General features: G+C 44.3%; 1 protein-coding gene across 1 annotated transcript; it reads left to right on the top strand.

Moving 5' to 3' along the window:
- The first annotated feature begins 1006 nt into the window (after positions 1 to 1006).
- LOC127311456 (uncharacterized) lies at positions 1007 to 2642 on the top strand. Its single transcript, XM_051341884.2, has 4 exons — positions 1007 to 1218; positions 1338 to 1483; positions 1587 to 2319; positions 2509 to 2642. Exons 1-4 carry the CDS (start codon positions 1155 to 1157, stop codon positions 2640 to 2642), a joined length of 1077 nt encoding a protein of 358 aa, XP_051197844.1. The 5' UTR covers positions 1007 to 1154.
- The last annotated feature ends 11519 nt before the right edge of the window (positions 2643 to 14161 follow it).

Raw genomic sequence — 14161 nt, 5'->3', positions numbered from 1 at the left:
GCCTCCTCGGTTTCCTTTTCTCTCTCCACGCATGCAACATGCACAACCAATGAAAAGGCTGTAGTAACTGCTCCTCTCCTCGTTTAATACTCTTCCACGCATGCAGGGACATAAAAAAACGACGTTTGGTATTAACTGCTAGCGATTTTTAAGGTGGAGCACTGAACAGGCGGGGGTAATTTTGGAAGATTGGCGTGTTAATTGCATCTGAACGTGCTCACGCCTTATGCTTTGATGAAAATTCGAAAAAAAATATACGCCCTATGCCTTGAGAAGGAGGGAGTATGTAGTAATTGTTTTGAATCAATCACCGGGATGAGATAATCTGCACCCGCGCTAGATTTTACATATTATTACAGTGGGAGAGGCGATCACGCCAACATGATGCCACCACCCGGTGAGTCTAAAGAGTAAGATTAGAGGCTCCACCTCGTAGAGGGAGCATACGTATTCGGGAGCCGAATTGAATGTCTGAGATTAGAGACCATATATTCCAAACAATACATTACACTATTGATCAATGCCCGTGAAGATATCCGCATTGCCTGCATCCCATATTTCCACAGGATTATAAGCAGCATGGAACTCCAAATTGAGGCGGGCAGACCGTCAGAGCTACTTCAAAATATATGACATTTTGGTAGTTTAAAGTTGAACTGCCAAAACGTTTTATACTAAAGAACTGAGGTAGTAGGTGATAACATGCGATGTGAATGTGGGTAAAAACACAACCGTCATTCCCTGTTCCTTGGAAACCCTGAACTGAAGCATCAAAATACAGAAAGGTCCAACATAGTCAACCGAGCTAGGTCAGAACTAAACCCTAATACAGTTTTTAGGTATGATTTATGCACACTTACGTGCGCAGGTAACAAGTCCAGGAAACAAGTGAAGAGTGGTTGGTTCTTGTATACCAAACAGTGGCGCAGACCATCATTTTTATATTAGCACTGATGTCACGCATGCAGTCTGCAGCCACAAGCTCGCAGCATATATATAGCACGCACCATTTCATACGTTCCCCAAGAAGTAAGCAGGTAACATCCCAGTTTAGCCAGTTCAACATAACTTCACAATCTGCAAATATACAGTGAGTGCAGGTTAGAAGCATCAACCTAGCTGTGGAGTAGCAAGTTTTCTGTCGTCAACTCGTCATGACTTCCTTCAAGCTGAGTTTCACAGCCGTGCTGCTATGTGTTGCCTTCTCCTTCTGCAGAGGTAAAATTTAGCTCTGATTCCAGGTTTTAAAAATAACTCTGATTTGCTTCACTACTTGTTTGTTTCTGACCTGCACCATGGCTTATGTAACATGCTAATGTTTTGTTTCAACAATGCAGGACAGGGGCAGGGTAGTGGCGGTGGTGGTGGAGCAGGGGCAGGAGGAGGAGGAGGTGGGGGGTCAGGCATTGGTGCAGTAGTACCAGGGACGCAGGATTCAGTCCAGATTGTGGCACAAGCTGCTCTCTGCTTTGACAACAAACCAGTAACAATCTCTCATATCTTCATGACTAAATGTTTCAAAGAAACTAAGCAGTGCATGTTGCTGTGATAATCTTTTCTGATGAAGAACCAACGTTGCGTGTCAGGTGCTCAACGGGTGCCTGCAAGCGATGGGCATCAACACCAGCGCCGGCGCCCGCCCGAGCATGCCGTCGCCTGGTGCGCAGGCGATCATGTGCAGCCCGCCGTGCTCCGGCCATGTGACGATGATGATGAGCTGCGTGAACGGCATCTTCGGCAACTTCGTCAGCTACAACCCCGGCCTGATGCAAGGCGTCCAGGCCGTCTTCCAGATGTCCTGCGGCAACGGCAATGGCCCAGGAGGAGCCGGAGGTGCCGCTGGAGGAGCTGGTGGTGCCGCTGGCGGTGCTGGTGGTGCCGGCAATGCCGCTGGTGGAGCTGGTGGTGGTATGCCTAACAGCATGGGCGGCGCCGCTGGCGGTGGTGCTGGTGCCGGTGCTGGAGTTGGAGGCGGGGCTGCTGGTGGTATGCCTAACAGCATGGGAGGGCCCGCCGCTGGAGGAGGTGCTGGCGCTGGCATTGTCGGCGGGGCCGGCGGTGGAGTTGGAGTGGGGCCTGCTGGGGGAGGCGCCGGCGGTATTCCTACCGGCATCGTCGGGGGTGCCCCCGGAGCAGGCGGGGCTGCTGGAGGAGGAGGTGGTGCTGGTGCCGGCGGTGCTAGCGGTGGAGATGGTACTGTTAGCAGCGTTAGCGCCGCGGGCGGTGGCGGAGGCGGCAATGACACTACTACCGGCGGCGCCGTTGGTACCATTAGCAGCAGCAACGCTACAAATGTTGTTCCACTTCCACACAACGCAGGTAAGAGTAACATCTGCTGTTTCCTGGAGCTGGCATAATTTTGCTTAATTCAAAAACAGTTCGAATAGTTTGTTTTTCATTTCGTCAAATGGCAAAATCTAAATTCCAACAATAGGCTTTGTACGCCAAATGCACACTTACACAGGCACTGGTCACCTAACATTTTTTCTCGTCCACTTTTGCTTGCAGGCTCTCACGTGGCGGTCAGCAAACAAACTCAGTCTACCAGCAGCGGCGCGGATGGCCAAAATTTCAGGCTCAAGGGCGCATGTTCCTCCGTGCTGCTAGTGATCTGGGCTGGCACATGGCTTATGCTGGCCTAGATTTTGACTGAAACGGTGACGAGAACGTTGCAGCGAGTTGTGGAATCGTTTCTTCTCCAGATAACAAACATACTAGTGTTAATCTTATTACCATTGGGCGACGCCCTTACGTGTAACCGCAAGATGTGATTCATGTATATCATATTGAGGGGTCATACATTTATGCAGGTAGTGTTGTTCTTGTTCCACATCCATACTTCTAAACTGGTCAAATTTTCTTGAGTCAAATCAATTTTGCACGGCCAATTGTTTCATTATCCAACCACGTGGCACCTCACAATATATAATTCATAAACATAGTTTAATTCTCCCGCAAAATTTTTTTACCCCTGCAAAAAAAAACAACTCGATGAAAAACTCCATGCAAAACTCTCATAAGAAATCAACCCAAGAATAGTTCAATCCACACAAATGTGACTACATTGTGTTGGATTGGCCATTTATGTGGAGTTTTCCATGGTTGTTTGCAAAACGAGTGCATTACCTCTAATTTAAGATGATTACTGTACTATTAAGATACTTTGGCGGCATACTTTTCGCACACCTGCTGACACCTTTGGATCTTACCCTAAATTTTTTTATCTTGTTGCCTGTCTTGAAATGAAATGGTTTGTTTCATCTCAATACTTTTGTGACTTGGAAAATTATGCTTCTTGGGAGTTCAGGGGTCTCTAATAAGCGAAGCGTAAGACATACCTCCCAACTAGTGGAGGTCGACCCAACCTCATTCTTCGAAGACCTAAAGCTCATTAGAGACATTACAATAGAGCCATCTCCGAGTGCTATGAGACCCAATCTACTTTTGTTTGAATGGTAGGATTTCTAAGCAACATGGTACCAAATATGAAATAATATCATGTCAAGCAACTATCACTAGAATAGCATGGTTTGACACCTTCCAAATACATTGGTTTGTTCGTCACATGCATAGAAACAAATGTCATTCTGATAAAATTAGTGCACACCAATAAACTATGAATAGTAAAATGCCGCAGATTACATTTGTGAGTACCAATGTTGACATACTACAAGAATGAATCCAAAATTATTTACATAGAAATGGTTTAGGATATTCAGAAAGCATCTTAAAGTTTCAAGAGGGGTAGTGGATACACTTGATGACTTTGGATAAGGGAAGTTTGGCTCTTGGGTATGTGATTCTTCCGGCGGTGATGGCTTTTTTTTAGAGGTTTCTATGGTTTGGTTAATAAGATCTTGTGAATCCCACATTTTACCCCATATTTTTGCATTTATGAAAAATATTACCCCCATTTAGTGAAAGAAATCTAGAAATACATCATATAGCAAACTTTAGATACCATTTATCTCATTTTGGCATTCCACATGTTTTGTTACGATAGACCGGCATGTTAGGTTGACATGGTGTGGCAAAATATGTAATGATCGGAGCGGATCATAAATGATCGGGTCTCTTTGTATATCTTGTCCGGAAAGAGGAGGACTTAATCGTCGTTGTCCTAATATTCGAGTCTCATGCATTATCTCAGATGTTGCCCAACGAACATGCATGAGAAAAGGATTGCCTAGAGTTTCAATAAGGGATAATTTGGGTCATAAATGCATAAATAGAGAGTGCTTTCTCGAAGAAAAAACTAGTAGAAGTTCATTAGGAAGGCAATCCCCCTTTTTTGAGCAATTCGACGCTAGAAGTCAGTAGGTGCTTGATTCTTGTTTTGCGAAGGAGGGAGCTGGAGGCGTCATCGTGTGTCCACGGCGAAAGCTTCACTATCAGGTACACTCTTTCTAAATGACGCAAAAAAAAAATTAAGATCCTTATTACTCACTTCAAAATGAAGCTTGGGTAATTTGTTTGATTTCTATTTTTATTTTTTGATTTTTAAAACCCTAAACCCTAGCTCCATAGTACATATTTATTATTTTTCCTCAGTTCTGTGTCACAAAACAAGACAACCTGCACAAGTTTTATATTTTTCTGATTTTTTAATTAGTTATGCTCATTTGAAAGTTGGCCAAACATTTGAAACCCAATTGACCGCCTCAACCCCCCCCCCCCCCTATCCTAACCCTAACACCAAATTGTGGCCGTCTGATATAACCCTAAAGCCAAATATGAACCGATGGATCGGTCCTTCTAGAAGCTCTCCGGCACGCACGCCCTTCCCTGCACTGGGCCCGTTGGATCGATCGTACGGTTGTGAACGACCGTGCTCATGGCAATCCACGAGAGGCTAGTTATGTTCTCTGATTGGTTCCAGTGCTTTTTTTATGAGGCAGAAGGATTCGACTCGAGACACTACGCTGACCGTTGGGCCATCCTAGGTATAGCAATTTCAATATTAAACAAATATTTTCGGTATCACGCGATGCCATGCATGTGCATGCCGCGACGAGATGCCATGCATGCACACGCTAGCCCCGATTCAGTCACGTTCAGAGACGTCACACCAAAACTATTAAAGCAGAAGCTGTAGATGCTCAAAAAAGTAGATGCACTGTCATTGAAACAACATGCTACTCGAAACGACGACAAGGTGAAGGGGTGAGACAATAGTCATCCACATTTGCCACAAACAGTTGCCACGACGCGCCGCGTGCCAGTTGGGGTACCCGAAGGCCGAACAGTTGACACGGTGACACGGTAGTCATCCACATCAAGGGTGCCCCAACCCATCTATTTAAACGGGTGAAACCAAAGAACCAATACTCACCAAGTCCAAATCTAGCAAATCCAAACCGTCGCCTTCTTCTTCTTCCTCACCAAAACCCTAGAAGCCAGCCATATCTATGATGGAGTTCGTCGGCCCGACCTTCGAGCTGCCGTCCACCACACCCTAACCGTTGTACCCCAATGGTGTCCTTGTCGAGAACACTCTCCACGTTTGGGCAATATCGCGGTGGAGGGGTTCAACCGAGCTCACGCGATTGTTCCTGCGCGCTGGCTATGCTCACCTCCCAGAGGGTAGGCCGTTGACGTACCGCGTCGAGGAAGTCAGTGACCGTGGTGGCACCCTCATCGCCATCCTTGCCCTCTTCACCAATCCCTTCGATGCCTTCGACCTCCTGGGCGAGTCTTCTTGTTCGCTTGTGAGTTCATTGCCTTCACAACCTACAACATCTTCACCGATTTCAACTGCATCTTCCCCACCACCAACCGCATGCACACCCTCCCCGGGTACAATGCGCCAGAGGAGTGAATATGGTACCACCAACCGCATGTCTAACGACTGAGCAACAGAAGAACGTAAACAATTCCTAGAGAAATTGTACCGAAATAAAATGCTGCAGTGATCACATTTGCCTGCTTCTTCAAACCAACCAGTTGTTTTAGGTGCTTGTTCAGTTTCTTCAGTTCCCCATCACCCGTGGCACTGCTCGAGCCCAATTTCTCCAGCGCTGGCGCTTAATCGATCTCCCGGGTTTCGCCCCTTCTAAAATCAATGATGCCCTTGATACGTCTCAAACGTATCCATAATTTCTTATGTTCCATGCTACTTTTATGATGATACTCACATGTTTTATACACACTTTATGTCATTATTATGCATTTTCCGGCACTAACCTATTGACGAGATGCCGAAGAGCCAGTTGCTGTTTTTGGTTTCAGAAATCCTACAAAGGAAATATTCTCGGAATTGGACGAAATCAACGCCCAGGGTCTTATTTTTCCACGAAGCTTCCAGAAGACCGGAGGGGATAGGAAGTGGGGCCACGAGGGCCCGTACCCATAGGCCGGCGTGGCCAGGGAGGGGCCCGCGCCGCCCTATGGTGTGGGTCCCTCGCGCCGCCTCCAACCCTACCCTTCCGCCTACTTAAAGTCTTCGTCACGAAACCCCTCTGTACCGAGAGCCACGATACGGAAAACCTTCCAGAGACACAGCCGCCGCCAATCCCATTTCGGGGGATTCAGGAGATCGCCTCCGGCACCCTACCGGAGAGGGGAATCATCTCCCGGAGGGCTCTTCATCGCCATGATCGCCTCCGGATTGATGTGTGAGTAGTTCACCCCTGGACTATGGGTCCATATCAGTAGCTAGATGGTTGTCTTCTCCTCATTGTGCTATCATCTTAGATCTTGTGAGCTTCCTATCATGATCAAGATCATCTATTTGTAATGCTACATGTTGTGTTTGTTGGGATCCGATGAATATGGAATACTATGTCAAGTTGATTATCAATCTATCATATATGTGTTGTTTATGTTCTTGCATGCTCTCCGTTGCTAGTAGAGGCTCTGGCCAAGTTGATACTTGTAACTCCAAGAGGGAGTATTTATGCTCGATAGGGTTCATGCCTCCATTGAATCTGGGACAGTGACAGAAAGTTCTAAGGTTGTGGATGTGCTGTTGCCACTAGGGATAAAACATCAATGCTTTGTCTAAGGATATTTGTGTTGATTACATTACGCACCATACTTAATGCAATTGTCTGTTGTTTGCAACTTAATACTGGAAGGGGTTCGGATGATAACCTGAAAGTGGACTTTTTAGGCATAGATGCATGCTGGATAGCGGTCTATGTACTTTGTCGTAATGCCCTGATTAAATCTCATAGTAGTCGTCGTGACATGTATGTGCATTGTTATGCCCTCTCTATTTGTCAATTTCCCGACTGTAATTTGTTCACCCAACATGCTATTTATCTTATGGGAGAGACACCACTAGTGAACTGTGGACCCCGGTCCATTCTTTACATCTGAAATACAATCTACTGCAATACTTGTTCTTTACTGTTCTCCGCAAACAAACATCATCTTCCACACTATACGGTTAATCCTTTGTTTTCAGCAAGCCGGTGAGATTGACAACCTCACTGTTACGTTGGGGCAAAGTACTTTGATTGTGTTGTGCAGGTTCCACGTTGGCGCCGGAATCCCTGGTGTTGCGCCGCACTACACTCCGTCACTAACAACCTTCACGTGTTCCTTGACTCCTACTGGTTTGATAACCTTGGTTTCTTACTGAGGGAAAACTTGCTACTGTACGCATCACACCTTCCTCTTGGGGTTCCCAACGGACGTGTGTTAACTGCACGCATCAAGCTCTTTTTCTGGCGCCGTTGCCGGGGAGATCAAGACACGCTGCAAGGGGAGTCTCCCACTTCCAATCTCTTTACTTTGTTTTTGTCTTGCTTTACTTTACTTTATTTACTGCTTTGTTTGTTCTCTATATCAAAAATACAAAAAAAAATAGTTGCTAGTTTTACTTTATTTACTGTCTTGTTGCGTTCTCTATATTAAAAACACAAAAAAATTAGTTACTTGCATTTACTTTATTTAGTTTGCTTTATTTACTACTGCTAAAATGGGTACTCCTGAGAATACTAAGTTGTGTGACTTCACTAGCACAAATAATAATGATTTCCTATGCACACCTATTGCTCCACCTGCTACTACAGCAGAATTTTTTGAAATTAAACCTGCTTTACTAAATCTTGTTATGAGAGAGCAATTTTCTGGTGCTAGTTCTGATGATGCTGCTGCCCATCTTAATAATTTTGTTGAACTTTGTGAAATGCAAAATTATAAGGATGTAGATGGTGATATTATAAAATTGAAATTGTTTCCTTTCTCCTTAAGAGGAAGAGCTAAAGATTGGTTGCTATCTTTGCCTAAGAATAGTATTGATTCATGGACTAATTGTAAAGATGCTTTCATTGGTAGATATTATCCTCCTACTAAAATTATATCTTTGAGAAGTAGCATAATGAATTTTAAGCAATTGGATAATGAACATGTTGCTCAAGCATGGGAAAGAATGAAATCTTTGGTAAAGAATTGCCCAACCCATGGACTAACTACTTGGATGATCATCCAAACCTTCTATGCAGGATTAAATTTTTCTTCGCGGAACCTATTGGATTCAGCTGCTGGAGGTACATTTATGTCCATTACTTTGGGGGCGGCAACAAAGCTCCTTGATAATATGATGATAAACTACTCTGAATGGCACACTGAAAGGGCTCCACAAGGTAAGAAGGTAAATTCTGTTGAAGAAACCTCCTCCTTGAGTGATAAGATTGATGCTATTATGTCTATGCTTGTGAATGGTAGATCTAATGTTGATCCAAATAATGTTCCTTTAGCTTCATTGGTTGCTCAAGAAGAGAATGTTGATGTGAACTTCATTAAAAGTAATAATTTGAACAACAATGCTTATAGGAATAATTCTGGTAACAACAATAGGCCATATCCTTCTAATAATGGTAATGGTTATGGTAATTCTTATGGTAATTCTTACAACAATCTTGAATCCATGCTTAAAGAATTTATTAGTACACAAACTGCTTTTAACAAATCTGTTGAGGAAAAGCTTGATAAAATTGATATTCTTGCTTCTAAGGTTGATAGTCTTGCCTCTGATGTTGATCTTTTAAAATTGAAAGCTATGCCTAATGAAGATAAAGATATTAAGTCATTTGCTACAGCAAACGCTATCCAAGTTCGAATTAATGAAAATATTAGATTGATGGCTGAATTGCATGCTAGGTGGGAAAGAGAAGAAAACGAAAAACTTGCTAAAGAGAACAATGTAGCTAAGTTTGGACTATTACCACCACTAGTAATGTTGATGCTTCACATGTTGCTAAACCTCCCACTATCAATGATAAAATAATTGGTGTTGGCAATGCTTCTACTCCTAGTGCAAAGCGTGCAAAACTGCCTGAAACTACTGAAACTGCTTGTGATAAAACTGCTGAAATTTTTCAAAATATTGGGGACAATGATCCCATTTCTGTAGATCATAATGGTTTAGATTTTGATGATTGTCACATCTCTGAAGTCATAAAGTTCTTACAAAAACTTGCTAGAAGTCCTAATGCTAGTGCTATAAATTTGGCCTTTACAAAACATATTACAAATGCTCTCATAAAAGATAGAGAAGATAAACTAAAACTTGAAACTTCTATTCCTAGGAAGTTAGAAGATGGTTGGGAGCCCATCATTAAAATGAGGGTCAATGATTTTGATTGTAATGCTTTATGTGATCTTGGTGCAAGTATTTCTGTTATGCCTAAGAAAATCTATGATATGCTTGACTTGTCACCATTGAAAAATTGTTATTTGGATGTTAATCTTACTGATAATGCAATAAAAAAACCTTTGGGGAGGATTGATAATGTTCGCATTATGGTTAACAATAACCTTGTCCCCGTTGATTTTGTTGTCTTGGATATTGAATGCAATGCATCTTGTCCCATTATATTGGGAAGACCTTTTCTTCGAACTGTTGGTGCTACTATTGATATGAAGGAATGTAATATTAAGTATCAGTTTCCTCTCAAGAAATGTATGGAACACTTCCCTAGAAAAAGAATGAAGTTACCTTATGATTCTATTATTAGAACAAATTATGATGTTGATGCTTCATCTCTTGATGTTACTTGATTCACACTTTCTGCGCCTAGCTGAAAGGCGTTAAAGAAAAGCGCTTATGGGAGACAACCCATTATTTTACTTCTGCACTTTTGTTTTATATTTGAGTCTTGGAAGTTGTTACTACTGTAGCAACCTCTCCTTATCTTTATTTTATTGCATTGTTGTGCCAAGTAAAGTCTTTGATAGTAATGTTGATACTAGATTTGGATTACTGCGCAGAAACAGATTTCTTGCTGTCACGAAATTGAGTAGCCCCGTCTGTATATAACTCATAAAATTCTGCCAATTTACGTGCGTGATCCTCAGATATGTACGCAACTTTCATTCAATTTGACCTTTTTCATCTGAGCAAGTTAAGTGCCCCAGAAAAATTCGTCTTTACGGACTGTTCTGTTTTGACAGATTCTGCCTTTTATTTCGCATTGCCTGTTTTGCTATGCTTGATGGATTTCTTTGTTCCATTAACTTTCAGTAGCTTTGTGCAACGTCCAGAAGTGTTAAGAATGATTATGTCACCTCTGAATATATGAATTTTCAATTATGCACTAACCCTCTAATGAGTTTGTTTCGAGTTTGGTGTGGAGGAAGTTTTCAAGGGTCAAGAGAGGAGGATGATACAATATGATCAAGAAGAGTGAAAAGTCTAAGCTTGGGGATGCCCCCGTGGTTCATCCCTGCATATTTCAAGAAGACTCAAGCATCTAAGCTTGGGGATGCCCAAGGCATCCCCTTCTTCATCGACAACTTATCAGGTCACCTCTAGTGAAACTATATTTTTATTCAGTCACATCTTATGTGCTTTACTTGGAGCGTCTGTTTGCTTTTATTTTTGTTTTTGTTTGAATAAAATCGGATCCTAGCATTCTTTGTATGGGAAAGAGACACGCTCCGCTGTTGCATATGAACACATGTGTTCTTAGTGCTACTTTTAATGTTCATGGCGAAGGTTGAAAACTGCTTCGTTCATTGTTATATGGTTGGAAACGGAAAATGCTTCATGTTGTAATTGGTATAATGTCTTGAATAATTTGATACTTGGCAATTGTTGTGCTCATATAGATCATGTTTAAGATCTTTCATCATGTACTTTGCACCTATTAATGAAGAACTACATAGAGCTTGTTAAAATTTGGTTTGCATGATTGGTCTCTCTAAGTCTAGATATTTTCTGGTTAAGGTGTTTGAACAACAAGGAAGACAGTGTAGAGTCTTATAATGCTTGCAATATGTTTTTATGTAAGTTTTGCCGTACCCGTTTATACTTGAGTTTGCTTCAAACAACCTTTGTCGAGGGTGCTCCTCGGCAATGCCCTCCGATAGGGGCTTAGGGTTGATGGAATCCTGCAAGCTGACACGAGACATCGGTTCACAGACAAGCGGGGAGAGCGATTTGCCCAGGTTCGGGGCCCTCGATGAGGTAAAACCCTTACGTCCTACCTGTCTGTTCTTGATTATGATGATAATGGGTTACAATGGGGTGCCGAATAGTTCGGCTGTGATCTCGTCGAGATGGCTAAGTACTGGGGTAACCTAGCTCTAAGCTTCTATTGGCTAAGATTGCTAAGATTGATTGTGTCCCTCGACAGCCCCTCTCCTGGCCTTTATATAGGAGGCCAGGTCTCAAGACGTCTCATCGAGTACGACTGGGTTTACATTAGATCTATCTCTAGACTTTCCTTGTTCGGCTCCTTCCGTGTCTTGTACTTCAAGGAATCTTCCGCTTCACCGTCCTAGTGGCCCACCTCGCCATTGAGTGCCTTCGTGGGCCTCCAACTAGGAAATATAGGATAGGGCAACATTGGTTAGCCGAAGGGTAATGCCCACGTTAGTAGCCCCCGAGTGTCTAGCCGAAGGTAGTTCGGGTAGAGACTAAAGCATGCCTCCACCCAATGCTCTTCTCCTTGATTGTTCTTGTTCTTCTTGAATCTGCATCATCTTCTTCTGTCGGGTGCGCGTCAGCGCTCCCGATGGGAGTAGCCCCCGAGTCTAGGTACGGATGCTTGCAATCCGTGCGTAAACTCAAGTTGTACCACTCGAACATTTTTCTTTATCGAAGTTTTTCTGCAATTCTTCGTAGGTCATCCGATATATTTTCCTCATGCAAGGGATAATGAGTAACATGCCCAACTTTTGCTGGTTAACTGCCGATGGCAAAACAACATTACCCTACACAGAATCAAGTCCCCGGGCATGATCCTGGACTCGAAAAAAGTTCTGTCGGGTGCGCGTCCAGCGCTCCCGATGGGAGTAGCCCCCGAGTCTGGGCACGGGTGCTCGCAACCGGGTGCAGACTCGAGTCAAACAATTATCTCTTCTTGCAAAGCCTTCTTTTGAATTTCTTCGAGTCTTCATTCTGTCGGGTGCGCGTCAGCGCTCCCGATGGGAGTAGCCCCCGAGTCTAAGTGCAGATGCTTCGCAATCTATGCATAGACTCGATTTTACCATCCGATACCTTTTCATTCCTTCGAATGCTTTGAGCATTTCTCATGACGTCATTGATGACGTTTTACTAATATCTTGATTTTGACTGACAGGACGTAACCTGCTGGGCCCATTCTTTCTTTGTCTGACCCTTTTCGCACAGTCACCAAGGCATCTCCTCGATTCCTGCATTCTTTTCTATTAAAGATCCATTGAAAGAACCGGTTGCAGCGACACGTGCCTACACAGCTCCCAAGTTCTCCTTAAAATCTCCAAAGGGCGAGAATCCCTAATCTTCTCTGCCATTTTCCGTAGCATCTTCTTGTTCGTTCTTCTTCTTCTCCCTTTCACAACTGCTGCGCCGCCACCACTGCTTTCTCGATTCTTCCCAGATCTCGCAATGGTGAAGAAGAAGAATCTTACCGCTGCCGCCAGTTCCACTAGCGGAGGCGCCACCGCCAAGTCCTCCTCTTCTCTTCCGAAGGGGAGCGCTCCGAACGCTCCTCCCCCAGCTCCGGCGCCGCCAGCACCGCCAAGTTCGGTGGCCAAGCCCGGAGATTGGATATCATCAACCGTCACCAAGCGTGACGAGAAGAGATCCCGAAGCCTGGGATTAATCTCCTCTGACGAGGGGAACGTGATCTTTCCAGGTGCGATTTCTCAGCCTAATCCCCCTGCTGGCTTTACCGTGATGTTCTTGTCATTCCTATATCGGGGTCTTTCGCTCCCCGCTCACGAATTCCTCCTCCATCTCTTGCAAACTTACGAGATCCAATTATGGCAACTCACTCCCAACTCAATCCTCCACGTTGCTGTGTTCATCACCCTTTGCGAGGCATTTCTGGGCATCAAACCCCATTTTGGGCTGTGGAAAAAGATCTTCTATGTGAAGAGATACAGCAGTAGTAATGGATCCTTTGTCACCGGAGGGGTGGGGTTTGTAGCTCGTTCGGATGTTAATTACTTCACGCCGATCTTCCTCCCTCAGCCGATGACGCTTGCGACACAGAGGGATCAGTGAGTGATGACGACGCTGATCGTGATGCCTTTGTTAATGCAGCTGTGGAGGCGACCAGGGCTTCGCCTGTGATGAGATCGGCCGGTGGTTTTGTCGACGAAGATGATCTCTTCGACATGTAAGCACCCTCTTCCCTGATACCACAGTTTGTCCTCTTATTTCTTGCGTTCTTTTCATAACTCCTGTCAATCATTTTCCTTTTTGTAGTGACGAAGGTGTCATTGAGCCTCCGTCTAAGAAGGCCAAGTCTGGTGCTGCTCCGCCGGTCGTCGCTGCTTCCGAAGCTTCGGCTCCTAAGGCAACCCCCACAACCCAGGCATCAAAAAGCTTCATCCCTTTCTAAGGGGAAAGATGTTCCTTCGGCCGCCACCGCCGTGACTCCTCCATCTGTGAGTCCCTTTTTGATTTCGACTTAAATTTTCCTGGTGCGTTCTTTGCTTAATGACTCTTTGTTTACACATCTTTCTTCCTTAAGGACCTACGAGGTGTCATATCTTCGTTGGAAGCTTTTGCCTCTCAATTTACTTCTCTGGAGGCAGACAAAGTTCGACTGCAGGAGGAGGTCAAATCTTCTTCTTCGAAGTTGGATGGCGCCATTAAAAAGGCTGCCACAGCTCGCCAAGAAGTCGACTCCCTAAAGGAGGAACTGGGCAAACTGAAGGAGAGGTTGAAAGAGGAGGAAGCTCGGGCAGCCGAAAAGGATGAGCTCCTTCGTCAGTCTTC

Source organism: Lolium perenne, chromosome 1, assembly GCF_019359855.2.
Source record: "Lolium perenne isolate Kyuss_39 chromosome 1, Kyuss_2.0, whole genome shotgun sequence".
NCBI classification, from domain to species: domain Eukaryota; kingdom Viridiplantae; phylum Streptophyta; class Magnoliopsida; order Poales; family Poaceae; genus Lolium; species Lolium perenne.
The sequence above is the reverse complement of the archived record's forward strand: the minus strand, read 5'-3'. Positions and strand labels throughout refer to the sequence as shown.